Below are 15,454 nucleotides of genomic sequence, written 5' to 3' on the forward strand. Positions count from 1 at the left end.
AAGAACTCCAACTGACAGAGACGGGTAAGCTGTGTGGCATTGTGGTGGCAATACGCTCGCACATGTAATGGTGAGTTGTGCTCGTCAGGCCCTCCGTGAAGACCACCTGGTCTTTATTGTCCATCCAGCAAAGGCTGAAACACGGGCTTTGTAGTTGATTAATGACTAAATTGATAGCTCTCCTTCTGAGGGGGGGTGGGTGGGATACAGAGGTAAGTGAGGGCTCCTCTATTGTCCAGATTTTGGCAATAGGAAATTGGAATCACGTTGCCTCTCCGTGGCAGTCTCGGTAATTTGACACCTGAGCCAAGCAGGCAGTGAGGGCAGGCAGTCAGATTCACCGATGGACCCCAAGTAGTAGACTTGTGACTAGGGTTGGGATTGGCTTTTTACCAGTCAGGTCTGTAAGCTAATGCTCTAATGGGCAGTGTGGTCCAAGCTGGAAAAGTAATGGGAAGATTATGAATGTGTTGTGCCCAATCAAGCCCAGCCCTCTTTTAGAAACTATACCACCTACCCACCTCCTCTCCATATCCCCCATTCCCACCTACCCTCCTCCTCGCCATATCCCCCATCCCCACCTACCCTCCTCCTCGCCATATCCCCCATTCCCACCTACCCTCCTCCTCGCCATATCCCCCATTCCCACCTACCCACCTCCTCTCCATAACCCTCATCCCCACCTTCCCACCTCCTCTCAATATCCCTCAAACCCCACCTTCCTGCCTCCTCTCCATATTCCTCAACCCCACTGACCCACCTCTGCGCAATAACCCTCATCCCCACCTACCCACCTCCTCTCCATATCCCCCATTCCCACCTAACCACCTCCACTCCATATCCCCCATCCCCACTGACCCGCCTCCTCTCCATATCCCCCATCCCCACTGACCCGCCTCCTCTCCATATCCCCCATCCCCACTGACCCGCCTCCTCTCAATATCCCTCAACCCACCTACCCGCCTCCTCTCCATATCCCTCATTCCCACCTAACCACCTCCATTCCATATCTCCCATCCCCACTGACCCGCCTCCTCTCCATAGCCCTCAACCCCACCTACCCGCCTCCTCTCAATATCCCTCAACCCACCTACCCGCCTCCTCTCCATATCTCTCAACCTCACGTACCCACCTCCTCTCCATAGCCCTCAACACTACCTACCCTCCTCCTCACCATGTCCCTCAAGCCCACCGACCCGCCTCCTCTCCATATCCCTCATTCCCACCTACCCACCTCCTCTCCATATCCCTCAACCCCACCTACCAACCTCCTCTCCATATCCCTCATTCCTACCTACCCACCTCCTCACTATATCCCTCAACCCCACTTACCCACCTCCTCATCATATCCCACAAACCCTTCCCTCTTCAGAAATACTGCCCTTGGATCTATTTACACTGGCCATTTCAGTGGCCTCCCTAGTAACTTATTCCACCACTCGATTACCCATTGAGTTTTCACTGATTACACTCCAGCAATACTCCTGACATCATTTGATGGTCCGGTGTGTCCTGGATCTCACCAACCTGCACCTAGAAAGTTGCGGGTCATGTCCCTACAGGGAGGGAGTGCAGACACACTGACACTTTGCTCATGTGCAATGCCCACGAGTTCAGGTCAGGGACTTTTCAAATTGGTGATGGGATTGTCGCCACGACAGAGGATTAACCGTGACTGAGTTAATTGAGGCCAGCAGTGTAAAGGGGAATTACCGACACCTCGTCAGTCTCTGCTGGTTTCCGTATCAACTGTCCCGACGTCTCGATCGAAACATTCCTTCTTTATAAGGCTGTCTGATGATCCCTTTTCAGCTGGGGATGACTAGGTACCAATCAGGACTGGGCAGCCTGGCCTTGCTTCCTGAGCACACTAAAGAATTGTATCACCTTAGCTACAGCTAAGTCAGCACAGACTGGGAATCCAACCAGGGAGGTTTTTGTGAGAATGGTTCAGCATTGTGCTGGACAGTGATTTAACCATGTGCCATTGAGGGGAGCTCCAATACTATATATTTCTGCACTGTATTCATCCTCTCCACCTCCCCTTTCACTATCGCTAGTTCTTATCTTCACCCTACGTTAAACTGCAGATCAGCACCAAAGCTCTCCTACAGCTGTGTCTGATGGAAATGACGACCACAACTTGCATTTATATAGCGCCTTTAATGTAGCAAAACTTCCCAAGGTGCTTCACAGGAGCGTAGTCAGACAAATAAATCGACACCGAGCCGCATAAGGAGACATTAGGTCAGAGGTAGGTTTTAAGGAGCGTCTTAAAGGAGGAGAGAGAGGTTGAGAGGCGGAGAGGTTTAGGGAGGGAATTCCAGAACTTGGGGTCGAGGCAGCTGAAGGTGCAGCCGCCAATGGTGGGGCGAAGGAAATCGGGGACGCGCAAGAGGCCAGAATTGGAGGAGCGCAGAATTCCTGGAGGGTGTAGGGCTGGAGGAGGTTACAGAGATAGGGAGAGGCGAGGCCATGGAGGGATTTGAACATGAGGATGAAAATTTTAAACTTGAGGCGTTGGTGGACTGGGAGCCAATGTAGGTCAGCAAGCACAGGGGTGATGGGTGAATGGGACTTGGGATATGGGCAGCAGAGTTTTGGATGAGCTCAAGTTTATGGAGTGACATTGTGTCATGACTTCCCGTTGTTTCACAGACTGAAGCCTCACTCTCTTTGCAGACATAGCCTGAGTTTCAGAAAACCGCATTGGTTATTGTACAGAGAGTTGTGCAAGTCTTGTCATGTAGCAATGACCTCTGAGGATTTAGAAACTTGTGTTTCATCTGTGAGGTCAAGGGTCAGATCCAGCATAAACCAAGAGGATGAAAGTCCTCCCTCCCCACTGGCTGTTAAGGTCATATATGAACTGTTCAGGCAATCTCAATCCAGGTTCTATTGGACATTGGCTCACAGTATAAATCTGCCCCTAATTCAGCAGTACATTGGTAATCACGCTCAGCTTTACTCTGTATCTAACCCGTGCTGTACCTGCCCTGGGAGTGTTTGATGGGATAGTGTAGAGGGAGCTTTACTCTGTATCTAACCTGTGCTGTACCTGCCCTGGGAGTGTTTGATGGGATAGTGTAGAGGGAACTTTACTCTGTATCTAACCCGTGCTGTCCCTGACCTGGGAGTGTTTGATGGGACAGTGTAGTGGGAGCTTTACACTGTATCTAACCCGTGCTGTACCTGCCCTGGGTGTGTTTGATGGGTCAGTGTAGAGGGAGCTTTACTCTGTATCTAACCCGTGCTGTACCTGCCCTGGGTGTGTTTGATGGGTCAGTGTAGAGGGAGCTTAACTCTTTATCTAACCCGTGCTGTACCTGCCCCGGGAGTGTTTGATGGGACAGTGTAGAAGGAGCTTTACTCTTTATCTAACCCGTGCTGTACCTGCCCTGGGAGTGTTTGATGGGACAGTGAAGAAGGAGCTTTACTCTTTATCTAACCCTTGCTGTACCTGCCCTGGGAATGCTGACACTGTGTGCCTGAAATGGAAAGTGTCCCATTTTGGGATCCCTCACCTCAACTAGCATAAATTTCACACAAAAGTCGGAAAAAATAGAACGCCCTCTGATATGTGGATATCTGATTGTGAAATTTAAAATATTATTTACGATTACGAATTTTAACGAATACAATGATTTGCATTTAAGCCCAGTCACACAGGACCTGTGATATTGGTCGGGCGAATTCCTTGGAGTTGCTCACGTTCCACTGGCATTACTGCACTAGGGTTACCACTAAGCCGGGTTTCCGATGAGCTAACGGCGGCAGAGTGGGAGCAGCTCCGAGGAATTTTCCAGCCATTGTTTCATGTCTCACGTTTAAAAGGAACGTTAGGAACCGGAGAAGGCCATTCAGCCCCTCGGGTCTGTTCTGCCATTCAATTAGATCATGGCTGATCTACTCCATTTACCTGCCTTTGCTCCATATCCCTTGATTCCCTTCCCCAACAAAAATCTATCGATCTCAATCTTGAAAGCTCCAATTGTCCCCCAGCATCCACAGCCTTTTGGGGGCCAGAATTCCAGATTTCTGCTACACTTTGTATGAAAAAGTGCTTCCTGATTTCCCTCGTAAATGAACTAGCTCTAATTTTAAGATTATGCCCCCTGGATCTTGATTCCCCCACTCGAGGAAATAGTTTCTCTGTATCTACCCACTCGAATCCTTTAAACATTTTAAACACCTCAATCAGATCACACCTCAAATCTTTTACATTCAAGGGAATACAAGCCAAGTTTATGCAACCTGTCCTCATAAGTTAATCCCCTAAGCCCCTGATATCATTCTGAAAAGAATCAACTGATTACCATTCGAAAGGCACTACTGGGTGTGGTATTAAGCCATGCAGGGCAGAAGGTAGTAGGTTTGATTTCCGGTGTGTGTTGAGTTAGCTCTTAGTTGGTGTGGCAGTCAGTGTTGCTGGTCCCGATCGCCAATCTATGACCCCCGACTCCATCGTTGGCTAAAGACAATGGGTAGGCCTCGCTGCCTGTATTTCCTGACACTCTATACTGCGATCCCGCTCACGTTGAGGCACCTGACACTCCTTCGGTGCCGGCTTTGGCTCAGTGGGTAGCACTCTTCGCCTTGGAGTCAGAAGGTTGTGGGTACAAGGCCCACTCCAGAGACCAGAGCATAAAATCCAGGCGGACACTCCCAGTGCAGTACCGAGGGAGTGCTGCACTGTTAGAGGTCTTTTGGATGAGACGCTAAACCGAGGCCTTATCAGCCCTCTCAGGTGGACATAAAAAGATCCCATTGGAGGCAGAACAGAGGAGTTCTCCCTGGTGTCCTGGCCAACATTTATCCCTCAACCAACATCACTAAAACACTTTATCTGGTCATTATCTCATTGCTGTTTGTGGGATCTTGCTGCACGTAAATTGGCTGTCGTGTTTCCTACATTACAACAGTGACTACACTTCAAAAAGTACTTCATCTGTCTGTAAAGTGCTGTGGAACATCCTGAGGTGGTGAAGGACACTATAGAAATGCAAGTTCTTTCTTTGTTAATTACTGTCACAGGAAGAATGAATGAGATAAGGGAGGATCTCGGTCAGGTGTTGATCTACACCTCAGCTCGAGCCATTGATTTGGGGGTTGGGGGTGACAGAAAATCTGAACGCACTAAGATGGGTTCACCTGTGTAATAAACTCTCAGACAAGCCTTCTGTTGTATGTTCCTAAACACACAGTACAAAACTGAAGTACAAAACTCATCATCGTGTCACTGGAATATTGTATTAAAAATCACGCACAGCCTTTCTCTCCTTCCCCAACCCTAAAAACGTCTGGGTTGACAACTCCACCATGATAGACAGTGCCCCTTTAAAAGCCCCGGCTACACAGCAGGGTTTTGTGCAGAGAACCAACCTGTTTCAGACCGACAGATCTTTGACGCTGATACAGTGAAAGGTATAATGGTCTATCTGAGCATCTGTGTGTGTACTGAGGCACTGGAGGTGACATGATGGGCAGGGCAGATCAGATTACTCACACAAGTGGTTACAAACCCTGCTTCTACTGATATTCTTGTTTACAATTGTCAACCCCAGTCCATCACCGGCACCTCCACATCATGACTACTGATATGCGTCAGTGAAGGGAGCCCTGCTTTGGACCGACTTTGCCCAGTCTGGATTACATGTGACTCCAATCCCACGCACTACATGGTTGGCTCTTAATGCCCTCCGAAGTTGTAGAAATAATTCAGGGCAACTAGGGATGGGCAATATCCATGGCGTTGTGAGCCCATATCCAGAGAACAAGCAAAACAAAAAGAGCACAGTCATGACTCTGTATTTTAAACGTCGGTCAATATGGAGGCTCCTTCACCTGCAACTCTTTTGCTTTTGTTAATCCCCTTTCCCCTCTCCCCCTCCCAAGGCGCTGACTGTTCAGGCACAGTCGCACCAGTGCCAGCTGCCACCTCGCCCGAGTGACCATTGCCAGCCGAGACGATGAGCTAATCTACCACAGAGGGCATCGCACCCGAGCCTGAACCCTTGCCCGCTCTGGGCCAACAAGGAATTCTCGACAGGTCTCGGGTTTTTGGAGATGGGTTACCCGGGACAGTGCAGTCATGGTTGCAGCTAGAAAAGAACTCTCAATGAACTGCGTTAATTGAGTAATGATACCGGCAGGAATACTATTGTAGAGTCAGTAACTGTGAGACGATAAGGGGACCGACAGACCTGAGTATCTGAGGCCAGTCCTATCAATAGATGGTATGTCAGGGACAAGTCTCAGATTTTCTGAACACTGTCCTTTCATTTGACATTCTGGATTTCGATGCCACCCTCTCTCCTCAGATTGAATTTAACACATGGGAACGTGCAATGCTCGGATGTGTCACTGCAGGCCTCTCCCAATGGCTGATGGCGTCTTTCCCGGGAGTCTATCCGAGAGATACTGGCCGGGAAGGTCCCAGGTTTGATCTCGGTCCGTAGAGAGTTATCTGATCTCAGTAACTTGGCCTCAGTGCCCCAGACTCGAGAGGGGTGAAATCAGCCAGGGTTGATCTCCCGGTCACTGCCCAGAGGCTCCTGTTTCAAGAGCGCATGTTGACACCCAGTGAGGAGAGGATCAGACAACGTTATGATGGCCCCCATGGTTGAATAGACCATCAACATTCACGCACTCTGGGTTCCCACTTCGACAAGGGATTGGGGTTGCGAGGGGGTGGGGGCAACATTTGGACCTGTTCTCCCGAAAAGACTCAATACCTTGAGAGGAGGGAACTGGTGATATTTCGGGAAATGTGCTGAAACCCAACTTGTTACAGCGTGGTCCTCGGGTTGCTGGGACCGAAACCCCCTCCCTCGGACTGGGCGGCACATTGCGCTCTCCTCCCAAAGGGAGCGGGGGCCGGGGGGTCAATTCTGTCCCAAACAGGCCGGGTTAACACTGTCCCATCTTCCTCTGCCAGGGATCCCGCACAAAAGAACTCACGGGAACTTGCCCAAACCGAATCGAAGAATCGCGCAGTCACAGAACGGAGCAATCAGAAAACAGAGCCACATTCTGACTAAACGGTGAAAAGTGGCAGGGACACACTCGAATCTTACAGCCAGCAAGAAGCGTAGGATCACACAAGTGTTCACAACAGCGAGTTGCTAAAGAGATGGCATAGGAGCAATCCCAATATAATAGTTGCACCAGTGATACTGTTAATCAATCGCCTCAGATTATTCCAATTACTACAAATCCGATAGCTCTCCCCATTTATCACTCAGTTTTTCAATGGTTTGCCCTGACAGCTGGTTCCTCACAGTTCAAACTGAAACGGCACATACATCTTACACACCCACAGTTCCGTTCTACAGCAATCCGAATGAGAAAGCTTCACAAAATGTGCCCCCCTTCAACACCCACTCCCTCCAGTCTGTAGGCTTTTCAGACGCTGCTCAGAATCACTTGCTTCCCACAGTCAACTTCACCACTGCACACGTAAAAAGCCGGTTATTTTTAGTCTGCCGGGATGGCAGAGACACAGGGGGCCAGAGTGAGCGGAAAATGGGATTTGCAGAGAAGGAGTGATTTCTGAATGGGGCGTGAGAGGTGGAGAGAAGGAAAGGAAGAAAGCAAAGAGGGCCATTTATATAGATAGAGAGAACGAGAGAGAGCAGACAGAGAGAGCATGAAAGGGACAAAGAATGAAAAGAGAGGGAGAAGAGATGGAGAGACAGAGAGAGGGATAGGGAGAATAGTGAGAAAGAGAGAGAGACAGCCTGTGAAAGAGATATAAAATAGGGTGATAGATAGAGACCAAGAGATAGGGAGAACAGAGAGAGAGAGAGACTTTGGAAGAGATTTAAAGTAAAGAGGTAGAGAGACAGAGACCAAGAGATAGAGAGAAGAGTGTGTGAGAGAGAGAGAGCAAGAAAGTCAGAGTATAGCGAGAGAAAATGTGAGAGGAAATGAGTAAGAAATAATATTTAATGTATATGAGAGAGAGGCAAATTGTACACATATCTATATATTAAACAGAGAGGAATAGAGAGAGAGGGGACAGAGTAGAAAATATATTACATTCTTAAATAGACAGAGAAAACACCTTATTTAACAGTATAATAATGATCCAGCAGTGCTGTACACACAGCAATCTTCCCACCGTCAATCACACATTACATACCGAGTATAAGGTGGCCGTATCTGGTGCCCATGGTTTCCCCAGCGAGGTTTAACAGTGTCAGTTAGTCCAGCTCTGCTCTCTCCTTTTCCTACTACTGAGATCATCCGGCAGAACTTCCACAGTTGTAGTCATAGACACGCCCAAAAGGGGAGGAGAGACCATACTTAATCAGGTCAGCCTTCGAGACTGCTGGTTTTATTAAAGGATAAGCCTTTTAGCCTGAATTTAAATTCTGGTCAGGCAATCTTCCTTCTGCTGTGGCTGTCTGGCTTGGGGAATGTGAGCAACTCCTGATTGGAAACTTTGGCCTAGAAATTGGGCTGCGTTGTGCTTGTTTTTTCAGACGCTAAGTGGCCTACTAAGTCCCCAATACTGCAGGCAGCAAACACGCGCACACTTCCATTTGGAAATGCGCTGCCCGCCAGATTGGGTAACGACAAACAAGAGGCGTCCTTTGCCCACGCCTGAAGCAGGCATTAGGCCCTTTGCATACGTAAATCAGGGGCCTAACACTTGTTTGAGGCCCTCTCTCCAAGATTGGTTTGCTCTGAGGCAGGGAAACCAGGCCAAGGGATCCTGCTCCTCCTGACCCCACATTTCATCCCCCTCCCTTTGGCCTAGAAATCGCCACCGCTCCCGATCCCCGGACTCGACCCCTGAACCCACTGACCCCGAGGGCCAAATCTTCTCCAGTCTTTGCTGCAGGCTGCTGTGCCACCTCAGCTCGATTACAATATGGTCCGAGGACCTAAATCTGGGGAGCTTTGGACCTCTCCGTCATGCGCTCCCGAATTTCTGAGCCTCTGTCTCTTGTTTGTGCTTATTTTTATGCTTTTTCAGTCCAGCCCCTCTCCTGAAGATGCGGATTCTGCCTCGGGGTGGGGTGGGAGGGTCGGGGCATGATTCTATGGGCGCTGGTAATCATCTAGTGCGCACCGGATTAATTCCGCCGCCTTGGTTGAATGCCCTGCAAACCGGTTGCCTGGGCAACCGGTGTCGGCGGGGCATTCAACCATGGCGGCGGAATTAATCCGGTGCGCACACGTAGCCACTTTCCAGCAGGGGTCACTGGCGAGCGATCAGAAGCGGGAACACGCTTGGGTTTTTTTTTGATACTTGGCCGACCTCATCGCCCCCATGTGCCCCCTTGGCCATGATCAGCTAACTCAGTACTGAGCAAGAATTCGACCTGGGGGTGAACGAAAGGGGACATTTACTGACCGATAAACGTCAGCAATGAATGTATCGGCGAGTCATTTTTAGTCATGTGATTCCCTGTTTATTTTGAACGGGTTAATGCCTCGCCAAGAGAGCAAACGGACTCTCAAGCGTTCACATCGAAACTTTAGCGGTCGAACGGCACACACACCCCTGAGTTTCCTTTGAGGCCTACTGACCAACAAGACCTCAGGCTCAATTCCCCAGCCTCTTCAGAGTTAGTTCCCCTCAGCTTGGGCAGCTCCATAACTGACCCCAGCGCTGCCGGGTCAAAGGCAGGAAAAAATAATCCGCTGAGGTTCTCGCTCCGGCTTTACAGCAACTCCTACTGGACGTTAGCGCCCGTGCACCTAGGGGTTGCCAACTCTCCAGGATTGGCCTGGAGTCTCCAGGAATTAAAGATGCTGCTGCGGGCAAAACAGCCAGGAGGGAAATCATAGGCGCGTTAAAAAAAAATTGATGTTATTTTTTTCATTTTCTTTGAACACTTTTTTATTTATTAGATAGAAAAAAATATTGGAAATGGGGACAACAGTCCAGAATCATCCAACCTGGGTAAGGGAAGGCGGTAGGGACGGTGAAAAAGATCCAAATTGTACAAAAAAAAATGTCAAAAGCAAAATCTAACAGAACAAATAAAGCAGAAAATGCTGGAGACGCCCAGCGAGTCAGGCTGCATCTGTGTGTCCTCAGCATCCTCAGGATGTCCCAAAGCGCTTTACAGCCAATGAATTACTGTTGAAGTGCAGTCACTGTTGTAATGTAGGAAACACAGCAACCCAATTTGCGCACAGTAAGATCCCACAAACAGCAATGTGATAATGACCAGGTATTCTGTTTCTAGTGATGTTGGTTGAGGGATAAATATTGGCCAGGACACCTGGGAGAACTCCCCTGCTCTTCTTCGAAATAGTGCAAGGGGATCTTTTATGCCCACCTGAGAGGGCATAAAAGCCCTCTCAGGTGGGCATAAAAGATCCCCTTGCACTATTTCGAAGAAGAGCAGGGGAGTTCTCCCAGGTGTCCTGGCCAATCCACATCCAAAAGATGGCACCTCCGACAGTGCAGCGCTCCCTCGGAACTGCACTGGAGCCTAGATTATGTGCTCAAGTATCTGCAGCCTCAAGACTGCCCAAGAGGACAAGGTTGCCGTTGGCTATAATGCTCCCTCCTGCCCTGTGACTCTCCACTCCTGACGTTCACTGATTTTGTTTGTACACTGCCTTTTGGATGAAGTAATAGAGGACACAAGGGACTCGTACCACAGTGTGTGTGAGTGCCTGCAGGGGAGGGTGGGGGATGAACTGGTTAACAACCGAGCACTAACAGTTACAGCCTAGGCAAACAGGCAGGGTTATTACACAATGAAGGAACAAAGAGGCAAGAATTGGAAACAATCTGAATAACTCCAGCAGAGACTTGGGCCAAAAAATGAAAAAAAAAAACCCATAAAAAGAGGAACAGAGATGGAATGAAACTAAAAATAAAGAAAATCAAATAGGGAACAGAAAGACTAGAATTTTTAGGAACAGGATAATTGTTAGAGCCAAAAGCCGATCCCTTGCTCAGAGATATCAACCATCCCCATCCACATCCTCACCATACTCTTCAAATCTCAACCACCTTATCATCATATCCTTCAACCCCACTTCTCAAAGTTTCAACTCCTCAAGCCCACTAACCCACCTCCTCTCTGTATCGCTTAACCCCACCGACCGTAAGAGAGTAATGAGATCGGTTGATCCTTTTTGTGAGATTCCATTTTGAGGTTGTAGGAATGAATAAGACAAAATCTTGATTTCAACAATTGTAAACAATTTTACAACACCAAGTTATAGTCCAGCAATTTTATTTTAAATTCACAAGCTTTCGGAGGCTTCCTCCTTCGTCAGGTGAACATCGTTCACCTGAGGAAGGAGGAAGCCTCCGAAAGCTTGTGAATTTAAAATAAAATTGCTGGACTATAACTTGGTGTTGTAAAATTGTTTACAATTGTCAACCCCAGTCCATCACCGGCATCTCCACATCATGATTTCAACAAGGTGAGGATGTAGGGAGGGCCTGTTTGATACTGTGGAGGAGGAACAATTGGGAAAAGTTCCTGAAAGAGGGACAATAGGGTTTCTCCTTTGTTCTTTGGTTGGAGAATGATAGGCCTGTGGACATGTGACTTTTCCACAGTGTTGTTTAAAGACATTATAGAGGCAAATATCACTTTTTTGTCTGCAGTGCCACAGGAGAAAACATCATGAGGGACTCATCAACTTGAAGACAAGATCCAATTCTCTGAACTTTTGCACCTGCCAAACATTCAGTCAGCACTGACAAATCTTAGCCCCTCACCCCCCAGCTTTAATGTAAATCCTGGAGCAAGAAGGTCATTGTCACCATGGTAACATCAAACATGGCTTCTCATTGTCACCATGGCAACATCAAACATGGCATCTCATTGTCACCATGGCAACATCAAACATGGCTTCTCATTGTCACCAAGGCAACATTAAATATGTCCTTGCATTGAGCTAAATAGTGAACATTTCTGATGTACTTTACGGTACAACAGGATCAGAAACACTCAAGAAACTAGCCACTTGATTGCTGAATTACTTCACTTCAGTTGGAGCAACAATTGTGGTTCGACAACTGGCATTAGCACCAAGGAGAAGGAGGGGAAATATCAGAGGTGGTTCATCCTCCTGATCAGAAAACATTTCTTCACACAAAGGATAGTGGAAATCTGGAACTCTCTCCCCCAAAAAGCTGATGAGGCTGGGGGTCAATTGGAAAATTCAAAACTGACATTGACAGATTTTTGTTAGGCAAGGGTAATAAGGGTTACGGAACCAAGGCGGGCAGGTGGAGTTTAGACACAGGTCAGCCTTGATCTAATTGAATGGCGGAACAGGCTCAAGGGACACTCTAACCAGTGATAGCTGCTGGAGAGTACTCGCGTGCGGAGATCAGATTAGAGCATATGCTTGGCGGTGATGCCCCAGTAGTCGAGTAGCCTGATGATGTTCACTGCCTGGGCTCATACATCTAGGATGGCCACTCGGGCTAGGTAACGGAGAGGGCGAGAGGAGAAAATTGAAGAATAAAAAGCACAAGCAAGTAGTTAAACACGAAACACAACATGGAGTGGAGAATTTATTCCGTACCTGGTGTGTGTTTTGTCCTTTTCTGGTGAAACGCTGCTGTTTCTGTGCAGTTTTGACACATAAACAGGGAGAAGGCAAACCCACTTCTGGAAACAGGGCCAGCTCCATTTCCATCTATTGACCACGATTCGAGCCCTTCAGCATGATGAATGATGGAGAGTTAGCATGAAGGAAGTGTTGCCCAGGCACCCAGGGACCTGCTCACAATAAACTAACAAGTGCAGCAGGAACCAGCCACACCGTAGGGAAAGCAAGAGAAGCCCAAGCCAGCTAGGTACACAGGCAACCTGCTCGCCTCAGTCACTCCATGGGGTCGATCTTGAGTGCCTTCGCCTGGCGTTAAATGGGGTCGGTAGCCTTGTTGACACCGGCGCCATTTTGAAAGGGGCCTACGGCCGGGTGTCCAAAGCGCCCGCTTGTTTGAGGCGATAAGCCCCTTTAAATACGGAAATCGGGGTCCTACGTTGTAAAACATACAACATACAACAGATTTATTGTAGGGGATGCCCCTGGGAACCCGACACTCCCTGTGGATTCCATATTTAAAGAGAAAAGTTCTGTTTAACTTTAGATAATTTGATAGATTTTTAATCCAAAAGAAAAACAGCTCGAGTCAATGGAAGTAAAGTCGATCAGTCGGGGGTCATTGGGGCAAAGGGCTTTGTGTCTGAAAATGTAAGGAATCTTACAACACCAGGTTATAGTCCAACAATTTTATTTGAAAATCACAAGCTTTCGGAGGCTTTCTCCTTCGTCAGGTGAGTGTGGGATTCCTTGAAAGTTACCGCATATATAGTCAGAGAACAATGCCTGGTGATTACAGATAATCTTTCCAACTGCCCGTTATCAAGGCAATCAAAGGAATTGAATAGTGTTCAGACAGAGAGACATTAGATACAAGACTATTGAATATACAAACGGCCAGAACCAAAGATAGAGAGAGAGAGAGAGAGAGAAACATCCGAAAGGAAGAGAAAGAGAGAGAATGACCAGTTGTATTAAAAACAGATAACTTTTTTTTCCGCTGGTGTCACGCTACATGTAACCCCACCAGCGGAAAAAAAAGTTATCTGTTTTTAATACAACTGGTCATTCTCTCTCTTTCTCTTCCTTTCGGATGTTTCTCTCTCTCTGTCTTTGGTTCTGGCCGTTTGTATATTCAGTAGTCTTGTATCTAATGTCTTTCTGTCTGAACACTATTCAATTCCTTTGATTGCCTTGATAACAGGCAGATTATCTGTAATCACCAGGCATTGTTCTCTGACTATATATGCGGTAACTTTCAAGGAATCCCACACTCACCTGACGAAGGAGAAAGCCTCCGAAAGCTTGTGATTTTCAAATAAAACTGTTGGACTATAACCTGGTGTTGTAAGATTCCTTACATTTGTCCACCCCATTTGTCCATCACCGGCATCTGCACATCATGTCTGAAAATGGGCAGGGACACAACACAAAACACATTGCAAGTAGAATTAATCCCACTCACCCATCAGCCCATCCTCGCCGACCTGAATTGGCTCCTGGCCCCCCAACGGCTGCAATTTACAATTCCCATCCTTCTTTATTGATCGCCTCATGGCCTCACCTCTCAGCTGTGGAATTCAGAATCCAGCTTAACCGCTGAGCCAGCCATGCCCGCCAATCTAACCTCTGGTTGTCTCCTCCATTCTGGAAAGTCACTTCACCCCCAGCTGCCACTAAAGGCAGACACTAAGGGAGGGGAATCCTTCGTGTGGGGTGAGACCTCCCCCCAACCCTCTGTATCTGCCACAGCCCTGGCCCATTTTCCTGGGCCGAGCCTCACTATGTACGTGCGGTGGGTTCTCGGTGCGATTCCCGGCTGTCGAGGCGGAGATTCCCAGGGCCGCTGCAATACCCAGAAGATCCGGCGACGAATTTTAAAGGGGCAGGACCGCCCCGCAGATGGGAAGTGATGTCCCACTGAAGGCCTCGGCCGAGACCAGAGACTTCTTCAACAGGTAAGCGCGGAGGGTGGAATGGAGGGAGAGGAGGCCACTATAAGGTCCTGTCCCTCTCCCCGCTAGGGGTACCTCAGTGCCGTTATTGCTGCTTCCTGGGGCCCACCGCCACCTTCCCCAAGGCGGCCTCCGGGAAGCAGCGGTAACATGGGCGGAAAGGTGGCAATCTGGGTTCCGTACCCCCATCACCATTTGCATGCAGCGGGCATGGGGGAGAAGTTGGCAGTGATGGTCCCTGGGGGGGGGCGGGTGAGGGGAGGAAAATCCTGCTCAGGGAGGTGAGGCTGCGTTCGGTTTCACCAGCCATATTTTGCCTGCCGCGTCCGTCGCGGTCCCACCCGATTAGGGACGGGATCACGCGTGAAAATTCTTTTCTGTTCAGGCATTTGGTACTAAAATCACTTGCTCAAAGTTTCTCAAAGGGGGTTCCTGGCCTCCTGCATCTTTCGGGCCAGCAGAGCCCTCCTAATGTGACGGTAACAGCTCTATCACCATGGCAACGTGGCCAAAGTCTTGAAGAGGCCTTGAGGTAAGAGTCATAGAATCATAGGAGGTTACAGCAAGGAAGGAGGCCGTTCGGCCCATCGAGTTCTGGTCACCCTATTATAGAAAGGATATTATTAAACTAGAAAGAGTGCAGAAAAGATTTACTCGGATGCTACCGGGACTTGATGGTTTGACTTACAGGGAGAGGTTGGATAGACTGAGACTTTTTTCCCTGGAGAGTAGGAGGTTAAGGGGTGATCTTATAGAAGTCTATAAAATAATGAGGGGCATAGATAAGGTAGATAGTCAAAATCTTTTCCCAAAGGTAGGGGAGTCTATAACGAGGGGACATAGATTTAAGGTGAGAGGGGAGAGATACAAAAGGGTCCAGAGGGGTAATTTTTTCACTCAAAGGGTGGTGAGTGTCTAGAACAAGCTGCCAGGGGCAGTAGTAGAGGCGGGTACAA

At 48.5% G+C, this 15,454-nt stretch overlaps 1 protein-coding gene across 3 annotated transcripts in view; it reads right to left on the reverse strand.

Moving 5' to 3' along the window:
• Positions 1-8,231, reverse strand: part of LOC137304515 (adhesion G protein-coupled receptor E2-like) — a 55,415-nt gene extending 47,184 nt beyond the window's left edge. For all 3 annotated transcript variants that reach the window (XM_067973152.1, XM_067973151.1, XM_067973150.1), the window contains exon 1: positions 8,144-8,231. In XM_067973152.1, the coding sequence (XP_067829253.1) occupies positions 8,144-8,174 (31 nt within the window). In that variant the 5' untranslated portion in view covers positions 8,175-8,231. The remainder of the gene's footprint in view (positions 1-8,143) is intronic.
• Positions 8,232-15,454: the final 7,223 nt, after the last annotated feature.

This window comes from Heptranchias perlo, chromosome 37 (genome assembly GCF_035084215.1).
Source record: "Heptranchias perlo isolate sHepPer1 chromosome 37, sHepPer1.hap1, whole genome shotgun sequence".
NCBI lineage: Eukaryota > Metazoa > Chordata > Chondrichthyes > Hexanchiformes > Hexanchidae > Heptranchias > Heptranchias perlo.